At 46.9% G+C, this 18201-nt stretch overlaps 1 protein-coding gene across 7 annotated transcripts in view; it reads left to right on the forward strand.

Annotated features, from left to right (window-relative positions):
* Positions 1–1716: 1716 nt before the first annotated feature.
* TNC (tenascin C) overlaps positions 1717–18201 on the forward strand; it is a gene marked incomplete at its 5' end in the record, with an annotated part of 63839 nt that continues 47354 nt past the window's right edge. For all 7 annotated transcript variants that reach the window (XM_081103380.1, XM_081103381.1, XM_081103382.1 and 4 more), the window contains 9 exons: positions 1717–2173; positions 5106–6515; positions 7728–7991; positions 9186–9301; positions 10047–10203; positions 13775–14044; positions 15005–15190; positions 15431–15520; positions 17298–17561. In XM_081103380.1, coding sequence (XP_080959506.1) covers positions 1717–2173; positions 5106–6515; positions 7728–7991; positions 9186–9301; positions 10047–10203; positions 13775–14044; positions 15005–15190; positions 15431–15520; positions 17298–17561 — 3214 coding nt within the window. The remainder of the gene's footprint in view (positions 2174–5105; positions 6516–7727; positions 7992–9185; positions 9302–10046; positions 10204–13774; positions 14045–15004; positions 15191–15430; positions 15521–17297; positions 17562–18201) is intronic.

Here is an 18201-nt window from a genome sequence, read left to right on the forward strand (position 1 = left end):
ACCCTAGACTCATTGCCTTAGAGTCCCAACCAGCAACTCTAATGGCTTTTTAGATGGAAATTTAAGTCATTTAGCAACACACACAAAAGTGTTGGGTAAAAGTCCAAGAGCATTTCAAACTGGCCCATGGCCCTTTCTCATTAAAAAAAAGGGGGGGGGGGGCGGCTAAGAATTGATGGGAAGAGGGTGGGAAGAAAGGAAGGCAAAGAGATTTAAAGCGATTGTTAGAGAGTAGACAATCGATAAATATTTATCCAATAAACAAACGGGCTATGCTGGTTTGAGAGAAGAGAAATTGTCAAGTTCTCCTCTTCATAATAATCTTTATTCAGCGGGCTTGCCTACATCAGATGCACCAATTCTTACTTAGGAAACGAATTGGAATGAAAAAGCATACTTAGAAGAAGGTTTTCTTTCTTTTTCTGTCTTTGTTTTATTTTGTTTTGTTTGTTTTTGTTCTAACCAGGGAGTAGAAGTCCTAATTAGATGTTACATGATAATTGGTGAAATATCAAATATGAATATAATCAGGACGTGGGATGAATAGGAAGTTCTTGATTCTATGCACAGCTGGTACCTTCAAAGTCCCCAAACCCTTGCTCAGCCCTACAGAAATGCTTCATGGTTCAGCTCTCCCCGCCACAGTCCCTCTCCAGGTTTGCAGAGACCTTCTGTCATCATAGAAGAGAGGATGATCAGGGATCATGTTGATGCATTTTGTCATTGGGATAAGATCGTCCTGAAAAATACATTGGAAAACCTGTTATAGAATAGGCAACCCAAATATCACATCTAATTGACATAAATAACTAACTTAGGATATGCAAGACTAAGAAGAGCATGGGCATAGGTAAATGTCAATTTGTGGAAAAACAAAGCTCTCAATTATTTTCTTGATTTACCCTCGGGTGTAGCTCCTAGTGAAAAAAGGACTATAAATGACATCATGCCATATACAGATTATTCTCATATGTACCCAAGGCATATGTTAATGAATAGTATAACCACCTAAAGTTTCACTTGTGTTCTTTCTTTACTCAGTCATTTCTCACTGCCTTTGACAACTCCCCTTTCCTCTGCCACGTGATTGCCCTACAGGTAAATAGCCGTAACAGGTAAATCAGGGGTCCTCAAACTACGGCCCGCAGGCCACATGCAAATACAAATATTGTATTTGTTCCCGTTTTGTTTTTTTACTTCAAAATAAGATATGTACAGTGTGCATAGGAATTTGTTCATAGTTTTTTTTAAACTATAGTCCGGCCCTCCAACGGTCTGAGGGACAGTGAACTGGCCCCCTGTTTAAGAAGTTTGAGAACCCCTGAGGTAAACAGACGAATAAGACAACTTAGCATGGGAAGATCTACCTCACAGTAGCATGTCACCTCCAACCTCTGTTTGTATCTGATCCTCTTTACTCCTTTAGAGACCACTGTATATCAACACTCAGTGAACACTGAATGAATACCAGGAGAGCTCAAATATAGGCGACAAAGTAAACATTCACTACAATTGCAGAGTCAGTGGATTCAATGTGAAGAACATACTAATAAGCTTGTTGTTTTTCTTTATTTACTTGTAGAAGAAGATTTCTTCAAGTGGGTCAGAAACAACTGATAATTCAACTCTGTGCTTCCAAGACCCCAACTCTACCTGAGAGTAAGACGCCCTAAGATCTTAGAACCCCAGAAACATCCCACCAAACCCACCTCCACCATGGGGGCCGTGACTGGGCCGTTGGTGGGCATCTGCCTAGCTTTGCTTGCCCTCACTGCTGAAGGTGGGGTCCTCAAGAAAGTCATTCGGCACAAGCGACAGACTGGGGTGAACATCACTCTGCCGGAGGAAAACCAACCAGTGGTGTTCAACCACGTCTACAACATCAAGCTGCCTGTTGGGTCCCAGTGCTCTGTGGATCTGGAATCAGCCAGTGGGGAGAAGGATCTGGCCCCACCCTCAGAGCCCAGTGAAAGCTTCCAGGAGCACACCGTGGACGGGGGAAACCAGATCGTCTTCACACACCGCATCAACATCCCCCGCCGGGCCTGTGGGTGTGCCCCTGCTCCTGACATCAAGGAGCTCCTGAGCCGACTGGAGGAGCTGGAGAACCTGGTGTCCTCCCTGCGGGAGCAGTGCAGCATGGGAGCGGGCTGCTGCCTCCAGCCTGCCGAAGGTACAAGTGGGAGAAATGATGAGCGTGGCAAGATCCTTCAGTTGTTTCCAAAGTGGGTTCCTGGGGAAACTAGCCTCACAGGGGATTCATTACAAAGAGATTTTGATGGTCAAATAAATGTGGAGACTGTAACCCTCTCTATTCTGCGCTCAGTGACAAATGTTTCTCTGAGGAATTTGTAGTCATTTCACTTTAATCACTTGTTTCCAAAATTTATTTGACCATGAAATGAACACATTCTCTACCTCAAAACCTATGAACACTTTATGAAACTCCTGACCCAAAGATCAGACCCTGAAAGGTGATGATATAGCCCTACTACCCCATTGCACAAATAGGGAAACTGAGGCCCAGAAGTATGATGGAATTCCTCCAGGTCCTGCAATAAGTGACCAAGTTAGGACTTAAACCACAATATTCCAGCCCTGGCTCGGTTGGGTGTCATTCCATGCGCTAAAAGGTTACCAGTTCGATTCCCAGTCAGAGCGCATGCCCGGGTTGCAGACTCGATCCCCCGTAGGGGGCAGGCAGGAGGCAGCTGATCAATGTTTCACTCTCACATCGCTGTTTTTTTTCTCTCTCTCTCCCTCCCTTCCCCTTTTTCTAAAAATCAGTGTTTTTAGAAAAGGTTTAAAATAAAAAACGCAGTCTTCCACACCCTGGTTGTTAGTTATTACAAAGGTACAAGGCCACCTATGGCAGTACAAAGCCTGAAAATTGGAATAAATGCTCCAATTGAATGGCAACAATGATAATGATCACAACTATGATTTCAGCCCCTTTTATGTACATGGCTCTGTAATTCATTATCTAACGTAACCTTCCCAGCAACCATTTAATATAAGGCTGAAGGTCCATTCTATAGATCTAAGAACTGAGACTCAAAGAACTCAACCAACTGACACACAGGGTGATAAGGGATGGAAGCTTTGAACAGGCCTGTATGTCTCCAGAGTTCACAGTCCTCCAGTAATACCAGCCTGCAGCCTTTTTAAAGAAAGGTTACCACTTTGAAATCATGCCTTCATCTCCATTCCCTAAAGTTGATAGAACTGCAGGAATTTCAACAGCTTGAAATCAGAGATGAAAATCTCTATTTCTGCCACTCAGAAAAATTACCATGAATTACTTGGACAAATTATTTTAAGAATAGACCTAATCAGTAGACTTAGTGGAAAGTACTAAAGATGTGCTCTAGGATTCTAAGGCAAGAAAAAAAAGTTTCCTTTATGCATATATTAGTTTATCTTCTATCTCTCAACTCCCTGGGAGTTACACAATAGGGTTAATTCTAAAAAGTGGGTTGAAATACTTATCTAGAGCAGCAAGGCCAGCCAATAGAAATATAATGTGAGAATATATATAACCTTAGAGTTCCCAGTAGTCAAAATAAAGAAATGAAAAGAAGCAGCTAAGGATAATATGAATTATCTATTTTATTTAACCCAATAGAACTAAAATATCCATGTTTCAGCCTGTAATAAATATAAAAAATATTAATGGATATTTTATATTCTTTTACACTGAGCCTTCGAAATCTGGTTGGATTTGACACTTCCAGCCCATCTCAATTCAGACCAGCCACAGTTCAAGTGCCTAAGAGCCACAGGTGGCCAGTGGCCACCGTACTACACAGCACAAGCGTAGAGTCTCACTTTTCAAACCAACTTTTTAAAAAATTGCCTTCCTTCCTGGCATCAGAACGGGGATGAACCATATTAATTCAACTGTATTTAGATGCAGAGAAAGTGGAGTGAGTGTCATTGCTTCTCCCTGGGTTCCACGGAGACCATGCCAGTTACTCCTGTAAGCAGAGCTGAGACATGATACAGACTTAAAAGAGCTGAAGTCATGTCAGCGCTGACCCATGTCCCTCAGGCTCACTCACCACGACAACCTCCAGGAAAGAGAGGAAAGAGGGACAGAGGCCGATGAGTCCTATGGGGACAGAGCCAAATTGCAAGTTGTCCTTGCAGAATTAGAAAGCCACTCATTCGCTTTCTCATTTCAGTTATGGAAAATTAGCAAGTTTTGGTCAAGTAAACCCATACGCCAAACTTGAGTCAACCCAAACAAAACTCTGCAAGAGAACATCACGATGAGCATAACTGTCAGGGCTCCATGTCCCCCTTTAGCCCTGATGGGCCCCAGGGAAGTGGTCTATTGGTCCCACTTGACCGATGAAGAAACTGGGCTCCAGAAAGACTCTATAGCCCATCCCACATGCAGCACAGCTATTGAGTCAAAGAGTCAGAATTGGATTCGTTAAACTATTATTTCTTTTTTTTCTTTTTTAAAAATATATTTTATTGATTTTTTACAGAGAGGAAGGGAGAGAGATAGAGAGTTAGAAACATCGATGGGAGAGAAACATCGATCAGCCGCCTCCTGCACATCTCCCACTGGGGATGTGCCCGCAGCCCAGGTACATGCCCTTGATCGGAATCGAACCTGGGACCCCTTAGTCCGCAGGCAGACGCTCTAGCCACTGAGCCAAACCGGTTTCGGCTAAACTATTATTTCTTAGAAATCTCTTATGTGCCTGACTTGGCTAGACTACGTAGAAGTAACAGAGCCCAGCATAACACATTCCACATGGCAGTGATCCATAACCATTGGGGTTGTGGGACTATGTGAAAATTTGGTGAAAACTGTAGATCCTCTCCCTAGGGGTAGAAACACACACAGACACACATGCTTACAAACCTAAACACACACAGCCTTTGCATATAAGTCTACAAATTTCAGAGTTCAAGCTAAGAATTCCTCCCTCGTGTAATTAGATACGTGTTCCATCTGATTTCACACAGTAAACAACTAGTTTTCAAGCCAGATGGGGCCCAGGGTGCAGCTGTGCTCTGGCAGAATTCGAATCTGGGTGTCAAGGGTAGGAACTGTGCTCAGCTGAGAGCCTCTGATCTCTCCGTTGCAGGCCGCCTGGACACTAGGCCTTTCTGCAGTGGCCGGGGCAACTTCAGCACCGAAGGGTGCGGCTGCGTTTGTGAGCCTGGCTGGAAAGGCCCCAACTGCTCCGAGCCTGACTGTCCAGGCAACTGTCACCTGCAAGGCCAGTGCCTCGACGGGCAGTGCATCTGCGACGAGGGCTTCACCGGGGAGGATTGCAGCCAGCTGGCCTGCCCCAGCGACTGCAACGACCAGGGCAAGTGCGTCAATGGGGTCTGTGTCTGCTTTGAAGGCTACACCGGGGCTGACTGCAGCCAGGAGTTGTGTCCGGTGCCCTGCAGCGAGGAGCATGGCAGGTGCGTGGACGGCCGGTGTGTGTGCCAGGACGGCTTTGCGGGTGAGGACTGCAACGAGCCCCTGTGCCTCAACAACTGCTACAATCGCGGGCGCTGCGTGGAGAACGAGTGTGTGTGCGACGAGGGTTTCACGGGCGAGGACTGCAGCGAGCTCATCTGCCCCAACGACTGTTACGACCGGGGCCGCTGTGTCAACGGCACCTGCTACTGCGAAGAAGGCTTCACGGGGGAGGACTGTGGGCAGCTCACCTGCCCCAACTCCTGCCACGGCCAGGGCCGGTGCGAGGAGGGCCAGTGCGTGTGCGACGAGGGCTTTGCAGGCGTGGACTGCAGTGAGAAGAGGTGTCCCGCCGACTGTCACAACCACGGCCGCTGCATCGACGGGCAGTGTGAGTGTGACGACGGCTTCACGGGCGCTGACTGCAGTGAGCTCAGATGCCCCAATGGCTGCAGCGGCCATGGCCACTGCGTCAACGGGCAGTGTGTGTGCGACGACGGCTACACCGGGGAGGACTGCAGCCAGCTGCGGTGCCCCAACGACTGTCACAACCGGGGCCGCTGCATCAAGGGGAAGTGTGTGTGCGAGCAGGGCTTCCGGGGCTACGACTGCAGCGAGATGAGCTGCCCCAATGACTGCCACCAACACGGCCGCTGCGTGAACGGCATGTGTGTCTGCAGTGACGGCTACACGGGCGAGGACTGCCGGGATCTGCGGTGCCCCAAGGACTGCAGCCACCGGGGCCGCTGCGTGGAGGGGAGGTGCGTGTGTGAGGACGGCTTCACCGGCCGTGACTGTGCAGAGCTGTCCTGTCCTGGGGACTGCCATGGCCAGGGTCGCTGTGTGAACGGGCAGTGCGTGTGTCACGAAGGCTTCATGGGCAGAGACTGCAAGGAGCGGAGGTGTCCCAGCGACTGTAATGGCCGCGGCCGATGCGTGGATGGCCAGTGTGTCTGCCATGAGGGCTTCACGGGCCTGGACTGTGGGCAGCGCTCCTGCCCCAATGACTGCAGTCACTGGGGGCAGTGCATCGCCGGCCGCTGCATCTGCAATGAGGGCTACACCGGGGAGGACTGCTCAGAGGGTGAGTACCAGAGCTCCCTCTGGGGAGATGAGGCTGTGACTGACTGTACACCTGGTGTGTGTGAATAGTAAACACACACACTAACTCTTTGAAGGGCCTGATTCACCTGCTGAGCAGCTACCTATTTAAAGTCTCAGAGCCTCAGAGACGTTATGGAATTGTCCCAAGGACACATAGCTAATCGATCACAAAGCTGATATCTGAGTCTGCCTACCTCATCTACACTGAGTTTAACACCCATGCCCAGTAGAGGAAATGATAGCCTCCCTTTCATTGAGCATCAACTTTCTTTCCTACTTCCCACTGACATCAAATCAATAATAAACTTGATCCCTCTATTTGGAGGGAGGCAAAAAATCAGCTACATTGACTGAGCAGTAAGACTATATAAAACAAACTGTTTTCCACCCACACTCAACTCAAGACTAAGTGCTGATCACTCACGAGTCAGGCCCGTCTCTTACGTCATCTTCTCTGCATTGTCTTTGATCCCAAGGATTGTGAGATCCTTAAAGGAGAATTATCCCTGCAGTTAACACGAGGCATGGTGTACAGTTGTGTTCAGTAAACAATTGGTTGAGTGAAAACACCACAAGAGCCAATAATGCTCATGTTTAGTGAGGGACTTCTTTCTACTTCTCTTACCCATCCATATTACAGTGGTCACCATGGAGAATTTCTACCTTGATTAAAACTATTGGTAGATAGATAAGAATAAATAAATGCCTGTGGGTTTAATGTGGTCAAGGCAGAACAGCTGGCTGGTAGGGACATGTGAGTCCCAAATGGGATGAGATGAGCTAAGCTGGGCAAGTCCCTCTACCTCATTCACATCTAGAAAGTGAAACAGTTGGGCCAGATGCACTCAGAATACCTTCTGAGTGCACAGGATGTGTGATCTGAAGTGCAGAGCAGGGAGCTAAGCTCAGACCGCCCCTTCCCATGCAGATGGCCGGGCTCTGAACAAGGGTCCAAGGAACGGAGAGGTGGAGGAAATGGGTCACAAAGACCCCTCCAGGCTACCCTGCAGACCTGACACCACAGCCTAAAGGCAGTGACAGCCACCCGAGATTTTAAAGACAGGTGGCTGCAAGGGCCCCCCCATGAGTTCTGCAGGTTAGAAAATGGAGCCTGACCTCTGTGACTGCTAGTGGAAGGGAGACTCAACAGGGCCCATTACTGACCCGAGCTGTCCTTCCTCTTTCCCCCCAGTGTCCCCTCCCAAAGACCTCATTGTGACGGAAGTGACCGAGGAGACTGTGAACCTGACCTGGGAGAATGAGATGCGGGTCACAGAGTACCTCATTGTGTACACGCCCACCCACGAGGATGGCCTGGAGATACAGTTCCGGGTCCCCGGGGACCAGACGTCCGCCACCATCCAGGAGCTGGAGCCTGGCGTGGAGTACTTTATCCGAGTGTTCGCCATCCTGGAGAACAAGAGGAGCATTCCCGTCAGCGCAAGGGTGGCCACTTGTGAGTGAGCAGAGCCGCCCTCGGCAGCCTCAACTGCCCTCCCCTCACCCCTCGCCACCTTGCCTTTGCCCCATAGCTCCATAGCTATCCTTACAGAGTTATACCAATTAAGACCCTGGAATCCAGTGAAGCCCCCTAAATATTTTCTTAAAGAAATTCCCCATTGTCCTGGCTGGTGTTGCTCAGTAGGTTGGGCATCATCCCATGCATCAGAAGGTTGCCAGTTTTGATTCCTAGTCAGAACACATGCCAGGGTTTCAGGCTCAATCCAGGTAGGAGGTATGCAGGAGGCAGCCAATCAATGTTTTGCTCACATCAATGTTCTCTCTCACCCTCTCCCTTCCTCTCTCTCTAAATTTCAGTAAGAAATTCTTTAAAAAAAAAACAAAAACAAAAAGAAACTCATCATATACTAACTCACAATAATCTTGTAAGATAGGAGCTATTGTTAACCCATTTTACAGATGAGGAAACTGAGACTCCTAACGTTTAAGCATCTCATCCCAAATCACAGTTAATAAGTGGTGGAGATGGGATTTGAATCCTGGCAGTCCAGTTGAAGATTTATGCTCTTAACCACTCTATTCCATACTATATTCCTGTGAAACTCACTATATATATATATATATTTAAAAGTAGGAACACTAGAAGTTCAAGTTATTCCTTTAAGAATCTAACATCAGTATAATTTTCTTCCTACCTGAAAAGTAAGTTAGGTTAGAAAGTTGTAATTTTATTTTTTTGCTTAGTCATAACAACATTGGCTGCCATATTAAACTTGTGCTGCATGTCAGGAACCATGCCTCGCAGTCTACATGCAATATCCCACTCGGTCCCAAAACATCCCAAGGGGCATGTTCTTCTCCCAAGTGAAGACACTGGGGCTTGGGGCATTTTGTGCAACTTTCCCATGTACACAGCATGTGTAACTGCAGAGCTGAAATTCTAGCCCAAGTCTGTCTGATTCCAAAGCCTGTGCACATATCAGGTTTAAGCACATGAAATTGCCCAGATTTAGCCATATGGTTGGTCCTAACATTAATTTTCATGCTGCCGTGCAGTAGACAGCATCCCAGAAGAACCTTTAAGTAGACCCCAGCTCAAATGCCCGCCCCCGGATTCAGGAGAACAGGGCTTTGTGGCCTCCACCACAATGTCGCCATCCTCACCTCCTCTCCATGGTCTTCCTGACAGACTTGCCTGCACCTGAAGGCCTCAAATTCAAGTCCATCAAGGAGACATCTGTGGAAGTGGAGTGGGATCCTCTGGACATCGCTTTTGAAACATGGGAGATCATCTTCCGGAATATGGTAGGGAGCTCAAAGCAGTGGGCGTGCAAGGGTCTAAGACAGTGGTTGGCAAACTGCGGCTCACAAGCCACATGCGGCTCTTTGGCCCCTTGAGTGTGGCTCTTCCACAAAATACCATGTGCGGGCGCACACGTACAGTGCGACTGAAATTTCGTGGCCCATGCGCAGAAGTCGGTATTTTGTGGAAGAGCCACACTCAAGGGGTCAAAGAGCCGCATGTGGCTCGCGAGCTGCAGTTTGCCGACCACTGGTCTAGGAGATGGTCAGAGGCCTCCGCAGACCTTCATATCAACTCTCGTTCTTTGGCTTCTGGTGGGGGACAGGGCTCTGATTGGCCCTTTTATGTTTCCACACACACTTTTAAATGAGTTTAGTAAGTCAATAAGCATGGAACTTGGGACTGAGGGCCTAGACCAGTGGTCCTCAACCTTCTGGCCCTTTAAATATAGTTCCTCATGTTGTGACCCAACCATAAAATTATTTTCGTTGCTACTTCATAACTGTAATGTTGCTACTGTTATGAATCGTAATGTAAATATCTGATATGCAGGATGGTCTTAGGCGACCCCTGTGAAAGGGTCATTCGACCGCCAAAGGGGTCACGACCCACAGGTTGAGAACCACTGGCTTAGGGCATAGAGGAGAGAATAAAAGAGGAAGGGATGAATGTGAAATGAATCATCACATAAATGAAGAGGCTGGCACCTCTTCTAGGCCTTCCTAAGGGACTCCTCCTATCTTTCAGAATAAAGAAGATGAGGAAGAGATCACCAAAAGCCTAAGGAGGCCAGAGACCACGTACCGGCAAACTGGCCTAGCCCCTGGACAGGAATATGAGATATCTCTGCACATCGTGAAAAACAATACTCGGGGCCCAGGCCTGAAGAGAGTGACAACCACCCGTGAGTATCACCTTTTTTATCACTGACACAATGACAAAGCTGACTGTAACTCACTGCATTTCTGGTTAATAACATGCCCTCTTATATACAACCTGTTCAATTAGCTTTTGCTACGTAAAAACAAGCCCAAAACTAAGTGGCTTAAAACTGTAATTGTGCACATGGGTGATTTAGGGTTGGGCTCAAGTGGGCCATTTTTCTGTTCTTGACGGCTCACTTATGCATCTGTGTGGGCTGGGGGCTGGTTGATCTAGAATGTAGAATGGCCCCAATCTCAATGCCTTTCTGCTCCACGGGTCTCTCAGCCTCCTAGATACTACCCTGGCCCTTCTCTGACAGTAGCTGACATTACATTGGCATTAATATTACTTCTGCTGAGAAAATCTCAAGGCCAGTCCAGATATAAGGGGTGGGGAAACGGATCCATCTCTTGGGGAGCTTCAACGTGACATTCCAACGTGGCACGGATGCCGGGTGATTGAGACCATTGCCACATGATCTACCACATCATCGCATTTAAGATTAGCACCAGCCCTGTGAAAGAGGTAGGGCAGATATTAATGTTATTTTTTAAGAGTAGAAACTGAGGCTTAGAGAAACTCAGTTCATTTACCAATACCACATGGTCGATGCTATTGGGTCCACAGTTTGAAGCCAGGGTCTCCTTTTCTTAATTGAAGCCCATGGCCACTAGCATTCCTGAGGCTCTGGTTGTGTAGAATGTGGAGCCCATGTCTTCCACAGAAATCTAGATGGAATGTCACTCAGTGGTAATGAGGTCAGAACTTCTTGGGGGTAGAATAGGATTTGGCACTGCTAGATCATTTGGTGGGAGGAGAGAAAAAAGCTAAATTTGGAGTCATTCTACTAGAAAGCAGAGTTTTAATTAATAAATAAATAAGTAACTTTTTCATTGCCATTTGGGAAAACCTCTATCTTTCTCCAAAATAACACTGGTGCCAACTGCTTAAGGAATCGACTCTTCTTGGCAGGGTGTTGTTGCAAAGTTAAATCTGTTGACTAATGACAAGAAAGCACATCTTGCATTTAAATATTTGCACACTTTGCCTAGCTCAGAGCCAGTTTATAGATTGTCTCCAGTGTTTTTATAAACCAGTGTTTTCCATCACCCTGACAACACCCCTCAGTGGTAGGGAGAAGGCAGGTACCAACAGGAAAAAAGCATTTGATCATAAGAAAGGACAGAGATCAAGCAAATGCCTATTTGCTGTGGAGAAGACACACTGAGAATGCACAAGACAGTTCTTTCATTGGCCCTTTTCTTTGTAACCTACATGTGGGGATTGGCCGCTTTACTTCCTTCTTACTGCAGGACAAACATTCTAACATTTGAAGTTCCGTAAGCACATAAATATCAATACTGAGAGGCAGTTACCTCTTTATTTTGCTGCTACCTGAACTTCTTTCGCGTTTAAAGAACCTTAAAGTTCTGGCACCAAAACATTTTTTACTCTTTCCCTCTCATCATAGAGGTTGTATTACAATGGTTTTTGGCACATGAGTGATTCTGAGAGGCCTTTGCATTTAGAGGAGCAACAGCATGGGCTTTGGACACAAACAATCCTGAGTTTAAATTCCAGCTTCACTATTCAACATGACCTTAGCTGGTTCACTTCTCTAAACCTCTGACCCACCATCTGGAAAATGGGTTTATGGTATCCGACCTATGGAGTTGTCATGAGAGTAAGACACGAATGACAAAGGACTGTGCTTGGCACGCGGTAAGCACCGGGCCGTTAGTCTCCTCTCTTCAAGTGTCCCAAATCCGGCGATAGATCAGTGTCCTTGACTAAATCTGGACTTCTTAATAAAAGGACCGCTAAGGGAGGTAACAGGTGCGGTTTAGGTGCTTGCTGGCCCCTGTAAGAATACAGGGCAGGCAGCCTCACTGTTGAATTAGAGCATCATTTTCATTGTGCATGTTATGGGTTCATTATGTCAGACTAACGTAATGACACCTGGAATTCAACAAAAGAGACTATAAGGGTCTCACAAAAGGCAGTGAATTATTCCTTCTCGCCTCCTCGATAAAACCAAGCTCCTTTTGTTTGATATGGTTTCCTCAACCAATACTGAAAATACAAACTTAACTATTTTCAGAAATGAAGAAAGGAGGAAACATTGACCGAAGCAAGCCTTCATTTGAGGCATTTGCTGCATGCCTGAAATGTTTTGGTGTTTGCATTAAAAATGTTAGTGTAATTAAAAAAAATAGAGTTAAGACATAAATGAAAATGCCTGATTGTATGCTGGGGATTAAGAAACGTCAAAGACCCTCTGTCTGCATGAGTGAATGCGCCTGTCTAAACTGAATAACACACTTGATAAACTGTATAGAAATCTATTATGGAAGAATGAGAAAGTTGCAGTACTAAAATATTCTTCTTTTTAAAGTGGAAAGAATACTTAGCATGAGATTTGCCCTCTTGGCGAGGTTTTAAGTGTATGATAAATTGATCACTATAGGTACAATACTGTAAAATCTCTAGAACGTAATCACCTTGACTAATTCAAACTTCAGACCTGTTGGGGAGTGAATATGTGTTTACCTGATTGCATTGGGTCAAAGAAGGCTTCTCGTTAGGAAGCGACCTATAAATGAGATTTTGAGGGGTGAGTAGGGGATTTTTAGATGGAGGAGGGGCAACCGTGGGAAGAAGAAACAAAGAACAGCCAGTGCAGGGCCAGGATGGGAGAAGCATGAATCGCTCTCAGAGCCCTGAGCAGCCTGCAGTCAAAACTCTGAAACCAGAGGCTGGACTGGGCAGGAGGTGAGTACCTGGGCAGGAGGAAGACCAAATGAGGATGCAAAGAGAGGCAGCCATGACTTTCCCTCCTGAATTCTTTTCATCAAACTTAACCTACCATACGTTGGCCAGACAGCCATTGCCTCACTCTTCAGTGCCATAATTCTGATGGAGAAGTTATCAACCTAATGAAAAAATAAAAGATACTAAGTCAGTGTCTTTTTCAAGTGAAACAAGCCCCAAGCTTGTGTCTTCAGCTTATGAAACCAGTAATGATAATAACAGAGAACCACCACCTGTGATGTAGCTGCCAGGTGCCAGGCTCCCTGCCAGAGGCTCTGCAAGCATTGCCTCCTTTACTTATTTTTAAAATATATTTGTATTGATTTCAGAGAGGAAGGGAGAGGGAGAGAGAGATAGACATCAATGATGAGAGAGAATCATTGATCGGCTGCCTCCTACACGCCCCCTACTGGGGATCGAGCCTGCAACTCGGGCATGTGCCCTGACCTGGGCATGTGAATCGAGCCAGTGACCCCCTGGTTCATAAGTTGACACAAACACTGAGCCACACTGGCCAGATTGTCTCCTTTCAAAAAAAGCAACAAACCCTACAAGGTAGCATCAGCCTTACTTATAGCTTGTCGAACAGGACATTGAAGATCAGAAACATAAAATAGGGTCCAGAGGTCAATATTACACCGATATATGCATAGACGGATGGGATGGCTGCCTCTCTGCTCAGCCCCGGCACTGCCCCACTCTCTGAAACAGCTCTGTCGCTCGTCCTCTGCCCATCACAGGCTTGGACGCTCCCAGCCAGATCGAGGTGAAGGACGTCACAGACACCACTGCGCTGGTCACCTGGTTCAAGCCTCTGGCCGAGATCGACGGCATCGAGCTCTCCTATGGGATCAAAGACGCGCCGGGCGACCGCACCACCATCGACCTCACGCGTGATGAGAACCAGTACTCCATCGGGAACCTGAAGCCAGACACTGAGTACGAGGTGTCCCTCATCTCCCGCAGGGGCGACATGTCCAGCAACCCTGCCAAAGAGACCTTCACAACAGGTAACAGGCCTTCCCCGGAATCGGCACCAGCAAGGGAAGGATTGTGAGACTTCCATTCACTCTTTCTTGGAGTACCTTCCAGGCTCCTTTGACAGCAAGAAAACAAAAAGGGAATTTCCATTCCTTTAAATTTTATTTTCAAATATTGTACTGTTTAATTTTTCAAAGAAAAAATATTCCCAAATAACCTTCCAAAATAAAAAGTATATACATATTGGTATACATAGAAGGAACTAGTCTGACACTAAGACACAAGTCCTAGTAAAAAAATTAAAAATAAAAATTTTAATAAATACAGTGTACGGAAAACATGAATAACAAAGATGCCTCCTAATGTCTTAGCCTCCGACATTTTTTTAAAGTACCAGAATGTCAATCAGTCTTTTGATAAATATTTTTTCAGGGCTCAGTAAGCACTAGATGAGTTATTAGAAATACAGTGATGAGCCCGGCCGGCATGGCTTAGTGGTTGAGTGTTGACCTATGAACCAGGTGGTCTTGATTCGATTCCCGGGCAGGGCACGTGCCTGGGTTGTGGGCTTAACCCCAGTAGTGGTCAGGCAGACAGCTGGTCAGTGATTCTCATCATTGATGTTTCTAGCTCTCTCTTTCCCTCTCCCTTCCTCTCTGAAATAAATTTATTTTTATTTATATATAGTGGTGTGCACAATAGGCCAGTTCTTACACTTATAGAGCTTATGTGTAAGTTTCTGTGTAGTTTTTTTGATTTTTTTTTTTTTAAGCACAAAATCTGAGGAAAATGTGAATGGCTGAGGGGAAGGTGCCTAATATGTAGAATTTGTTCAGATCTGTGTGTCAGCTACTGAGATGGGTATGGGGGCAAGTTTGTCACCTTCCTCCAATGGCAGGAACCTTTCATCTCTCAGCCTGAATTGTGAGACCGCCACTCACTTGGTGCCTGATGTCTTCCATACACATGTCCCTTCCTCTCCCAAATAGGCCTGGATGCTCCCAGGAATCTTCGCCGCGTCTCCCAGACAGACAACAGCGTCACCCTGGAATGGAAGAATGGCAAGGCGGCCATTGACAGCTACAGAATTAAGTACGCACCAATCTCCGGAGGTGACCACGCCGAGATCGAGATCCCAAAGAGCCAACAAGCCACAACCAAAACCACACTCACAGGTGAGCTCCACATCCCAGACCCAGCCGCCCGGGGGACGTGGTCCCGCTTTGCAACCCTCCAGAGAGAGAACACATGCAGTTCCCAGCAGTCCCTCTCACGGGATGTCAGTGAGTCAGTCTGCAGAACATTCCAGACACTGAAAAGCAATAGCGTCCAGGGACAGCTCAGGGCCATTTTTATGATCTTCTGAAAGTCTTTCCAAGTTGAAGCTGAATTTCCACCTGCACGCTCTCTCTTAGGTCTGAGGCCAGGAACTGAATATGGGATCGGTGTGTCTGCTGTGAAGGGAGACATGGAGAGCATTCCGGCCACCATCAACGCGGCCACAGGTGAGGCACCTAGACGCCCTCCCCACCCCCCCCCGCCCCCAACCCCAGGTGGGATCTCACAGACAAAGGGCTCAGAAGGCAGAAAACCTGCTTTAAAAGAAACAGTAGGCCCTGCTGGTGTTGCTCAGTGGTTGAGCATCAATCTATGAGCCAGGAGGTCACAGTTCGATTCCCAGTCAGGGCACATGCCAGGGTTGTGGGCTCGATCCCCATTAGGGGGTGTGCAGGAGGCAGCTAATCAGTGATTCTCTCTCATCACTGATGTTTCTATATCCCTCTCCCTCTTCTTTCCTCTCTGAAATCAATAAAAATAAAACGATTTTTAAAAGAAACAGAGAAAGGAGCCCCTATGGTCATCTAGCCCAGACGTCCCATTAGAAAGTCACATGATTCCCACACCGCTCTCAGGACAGAAGGGAACAGCAACTTTCTTTTTAGGAAAATTTGGAAACAGACTTTATCAGAAATCTACAAACTTTTAAATTTTGAAACCATTTCTAGGGTTGTTTTCTTTTTATACCATTGACTGATTAAAACACATCTGGGGGGTTTCTCTTAGAACACACCTAATGTGTGTACTTGGGTCACATAAATTATAAGTGGCCAGAACACAGGTGAGTCAGACTTTGCTGCTCCGACCCATGCCTCCTCAAGTGCCAACCTCTGCGTGAGGATGGTGAGGGACACCCTGATTTGAAGCCACTGATTCTCCAATTTTTTTTTTCTGGGAATGTTGTAATAGAGAAACCCTTTTTCTCCCTCCCTCCACCAGCCTCCTCCTGACCTCCCCTCTGAAGGAAAAGGAGGCTGGAGAGCAGAGGGGGCAGAGGTCATACTTCATTGAGCATCTCTTTATGCAAGAGCCAGTACATATTCTGTTTGATCTTTTTCTTTTAAAGTAATTGTAGATTCACATGCTGTTGAAATAATACAGAGACACACCCCTAAACCCCTCACCCAGGTTCCCCCAATGGTAACAACTGTTACCATCACTGGGATTTCTCTTCCATTTTTATACCACGACACCTCCCTCCCTCCCTGTCCCTAACCCTTGGCAATCGTCTTGATGATTTTGTCCTTTCAAGAACCTATATATATATATAAAAAAGCCTAAGCGACAGTTACAACCAAATAACCTAAACAACTGGTCGACCAGTCGCTATGACATGCACTGACCACCAAGGGGCAGACACTCAACACAGGAGCTGCCCCCTGGTGGTCAGTGAGCTCCCACAGCCAGCCAACCTCCTATGGTCCCTTCCACCGGCTGGCCTACCTCCAACGGCCCCTATACCCCCACCCCACTGGCCGGTCCTAATCAGCCCCGATGGGGACTAGGCGAGACGCCCCAATCGGCCCCAATCGCAGGCCAGGCCGAGGGGCCCGACCCATGCACCAGGCCTCTAGTGCTACATAAAAGGCATCAGATAGTAGGCAACCTTTAGAGATTGGCTTTGTCATTCAGCATAATTCTCTTGAGATCTATCCTAATTGTTTCTTGTATCAATAATGAGTTCTTTTAAAATGCTTTTAATTGAGTAGCATTTCGTGGTATGGGCATGTCATTATGTTCTTTTCAGTCTTCCAAAAACCTGGCCAGGTAATTTACAGTGGCATTTACAAGGTGGAAACTGAGGCCCAGTTAGGTGAGTCTCCTGAAGCCCCCAGTTGCTTGATGGTGGACCTGGGGCTGCAGCCCAGAGCCAGCTGCCTTTCAGTCTCAGAAGCAGCCTGCCTCCCAGCCTGAGGAGTGTTCATCTCTGTGTTTTCCTGCCAGATATGGACACCCCCAAGGACCTTCGGGTGTCTGAAACTACAGAGACCACCCTGACCCTGCTCTGGAGGTCACCGTTGGCCAAGTTTGACCATTACCGCCTCAACTACAGCCTTGCCTCGGGCCAGCCGGTGGAAGTGCAGCTGCCCAGAGACACCACCTCCTACGTCCTGAGAGGCCTGGAACCCGGGCAGGAATATGCCATCCTCCTGAGAGCAGAGAAGGGCAGGCACAAGAGCAAGTCGGCGCGGGTAAAGGCATCCACAGGTGAGGTCAGCTCCCGAGCTCCCTACAGACACTGTTAACTGTGAGGTTTGCACACCCAGCAGCCAGGCTGCCTTCACACGAGAACACCTGGTCCTGCTACTCTCTCCACTCTTGAAGCCTCTAAATGCCACTTTGAAAGAGCAACTTACTAACCTTTCCCTCTTGTCAACTGAGTCAGCAGTTTCCTTGCTGGGTGATGAATAGTGGTTTTCAACTATTTCCTCCCAGGAGAATTTAAAGCATCAGGATTTGTGTTTGTCTTTGGTTCTTTTCTTTCTTTTAATTTTGTGTTCAAATTGTTTCTTGTCCCCGCCTCCTTTAGCCTGACGATTAATTTATCTTTAGTTTTATTTCTCTTCAAGATGACCAGGATGTTGGTAATAATTCTTTGGTTATTTCTCATTCAGTGTTTCTGTTCCAGGTTTTTGCTTTCTTCTAGGTTACCTGAAATGTTGCACATGGTCCTTGGAGCCTTCTTGCAAAGTACCCTTCTTATTTTCTAGCTCCTCTTAGTCATTAAGAGTGAACTTCATCTTCCCATGGCTGCTGATCCTGACCTCCAGTGTCCCTGCCAGCCCTGTGATTCTATTCTTTGTACCTGCGGCCACATTTCCTTGGTGGCTAAAACAAAAAACCAAAA

This window comes from Myotis nattereri (assembly GCF_964212035.1).
Source record: "Myotis nattereri genome assembly, chromosome: 12".
Taxonomy (NCBI): domain Eukaryota; kingdom Metazoa; phylum Chordata; class Mammalia; order Chiroptera; family Vespertilionidae; genus Myotis; species Myotis nattereri.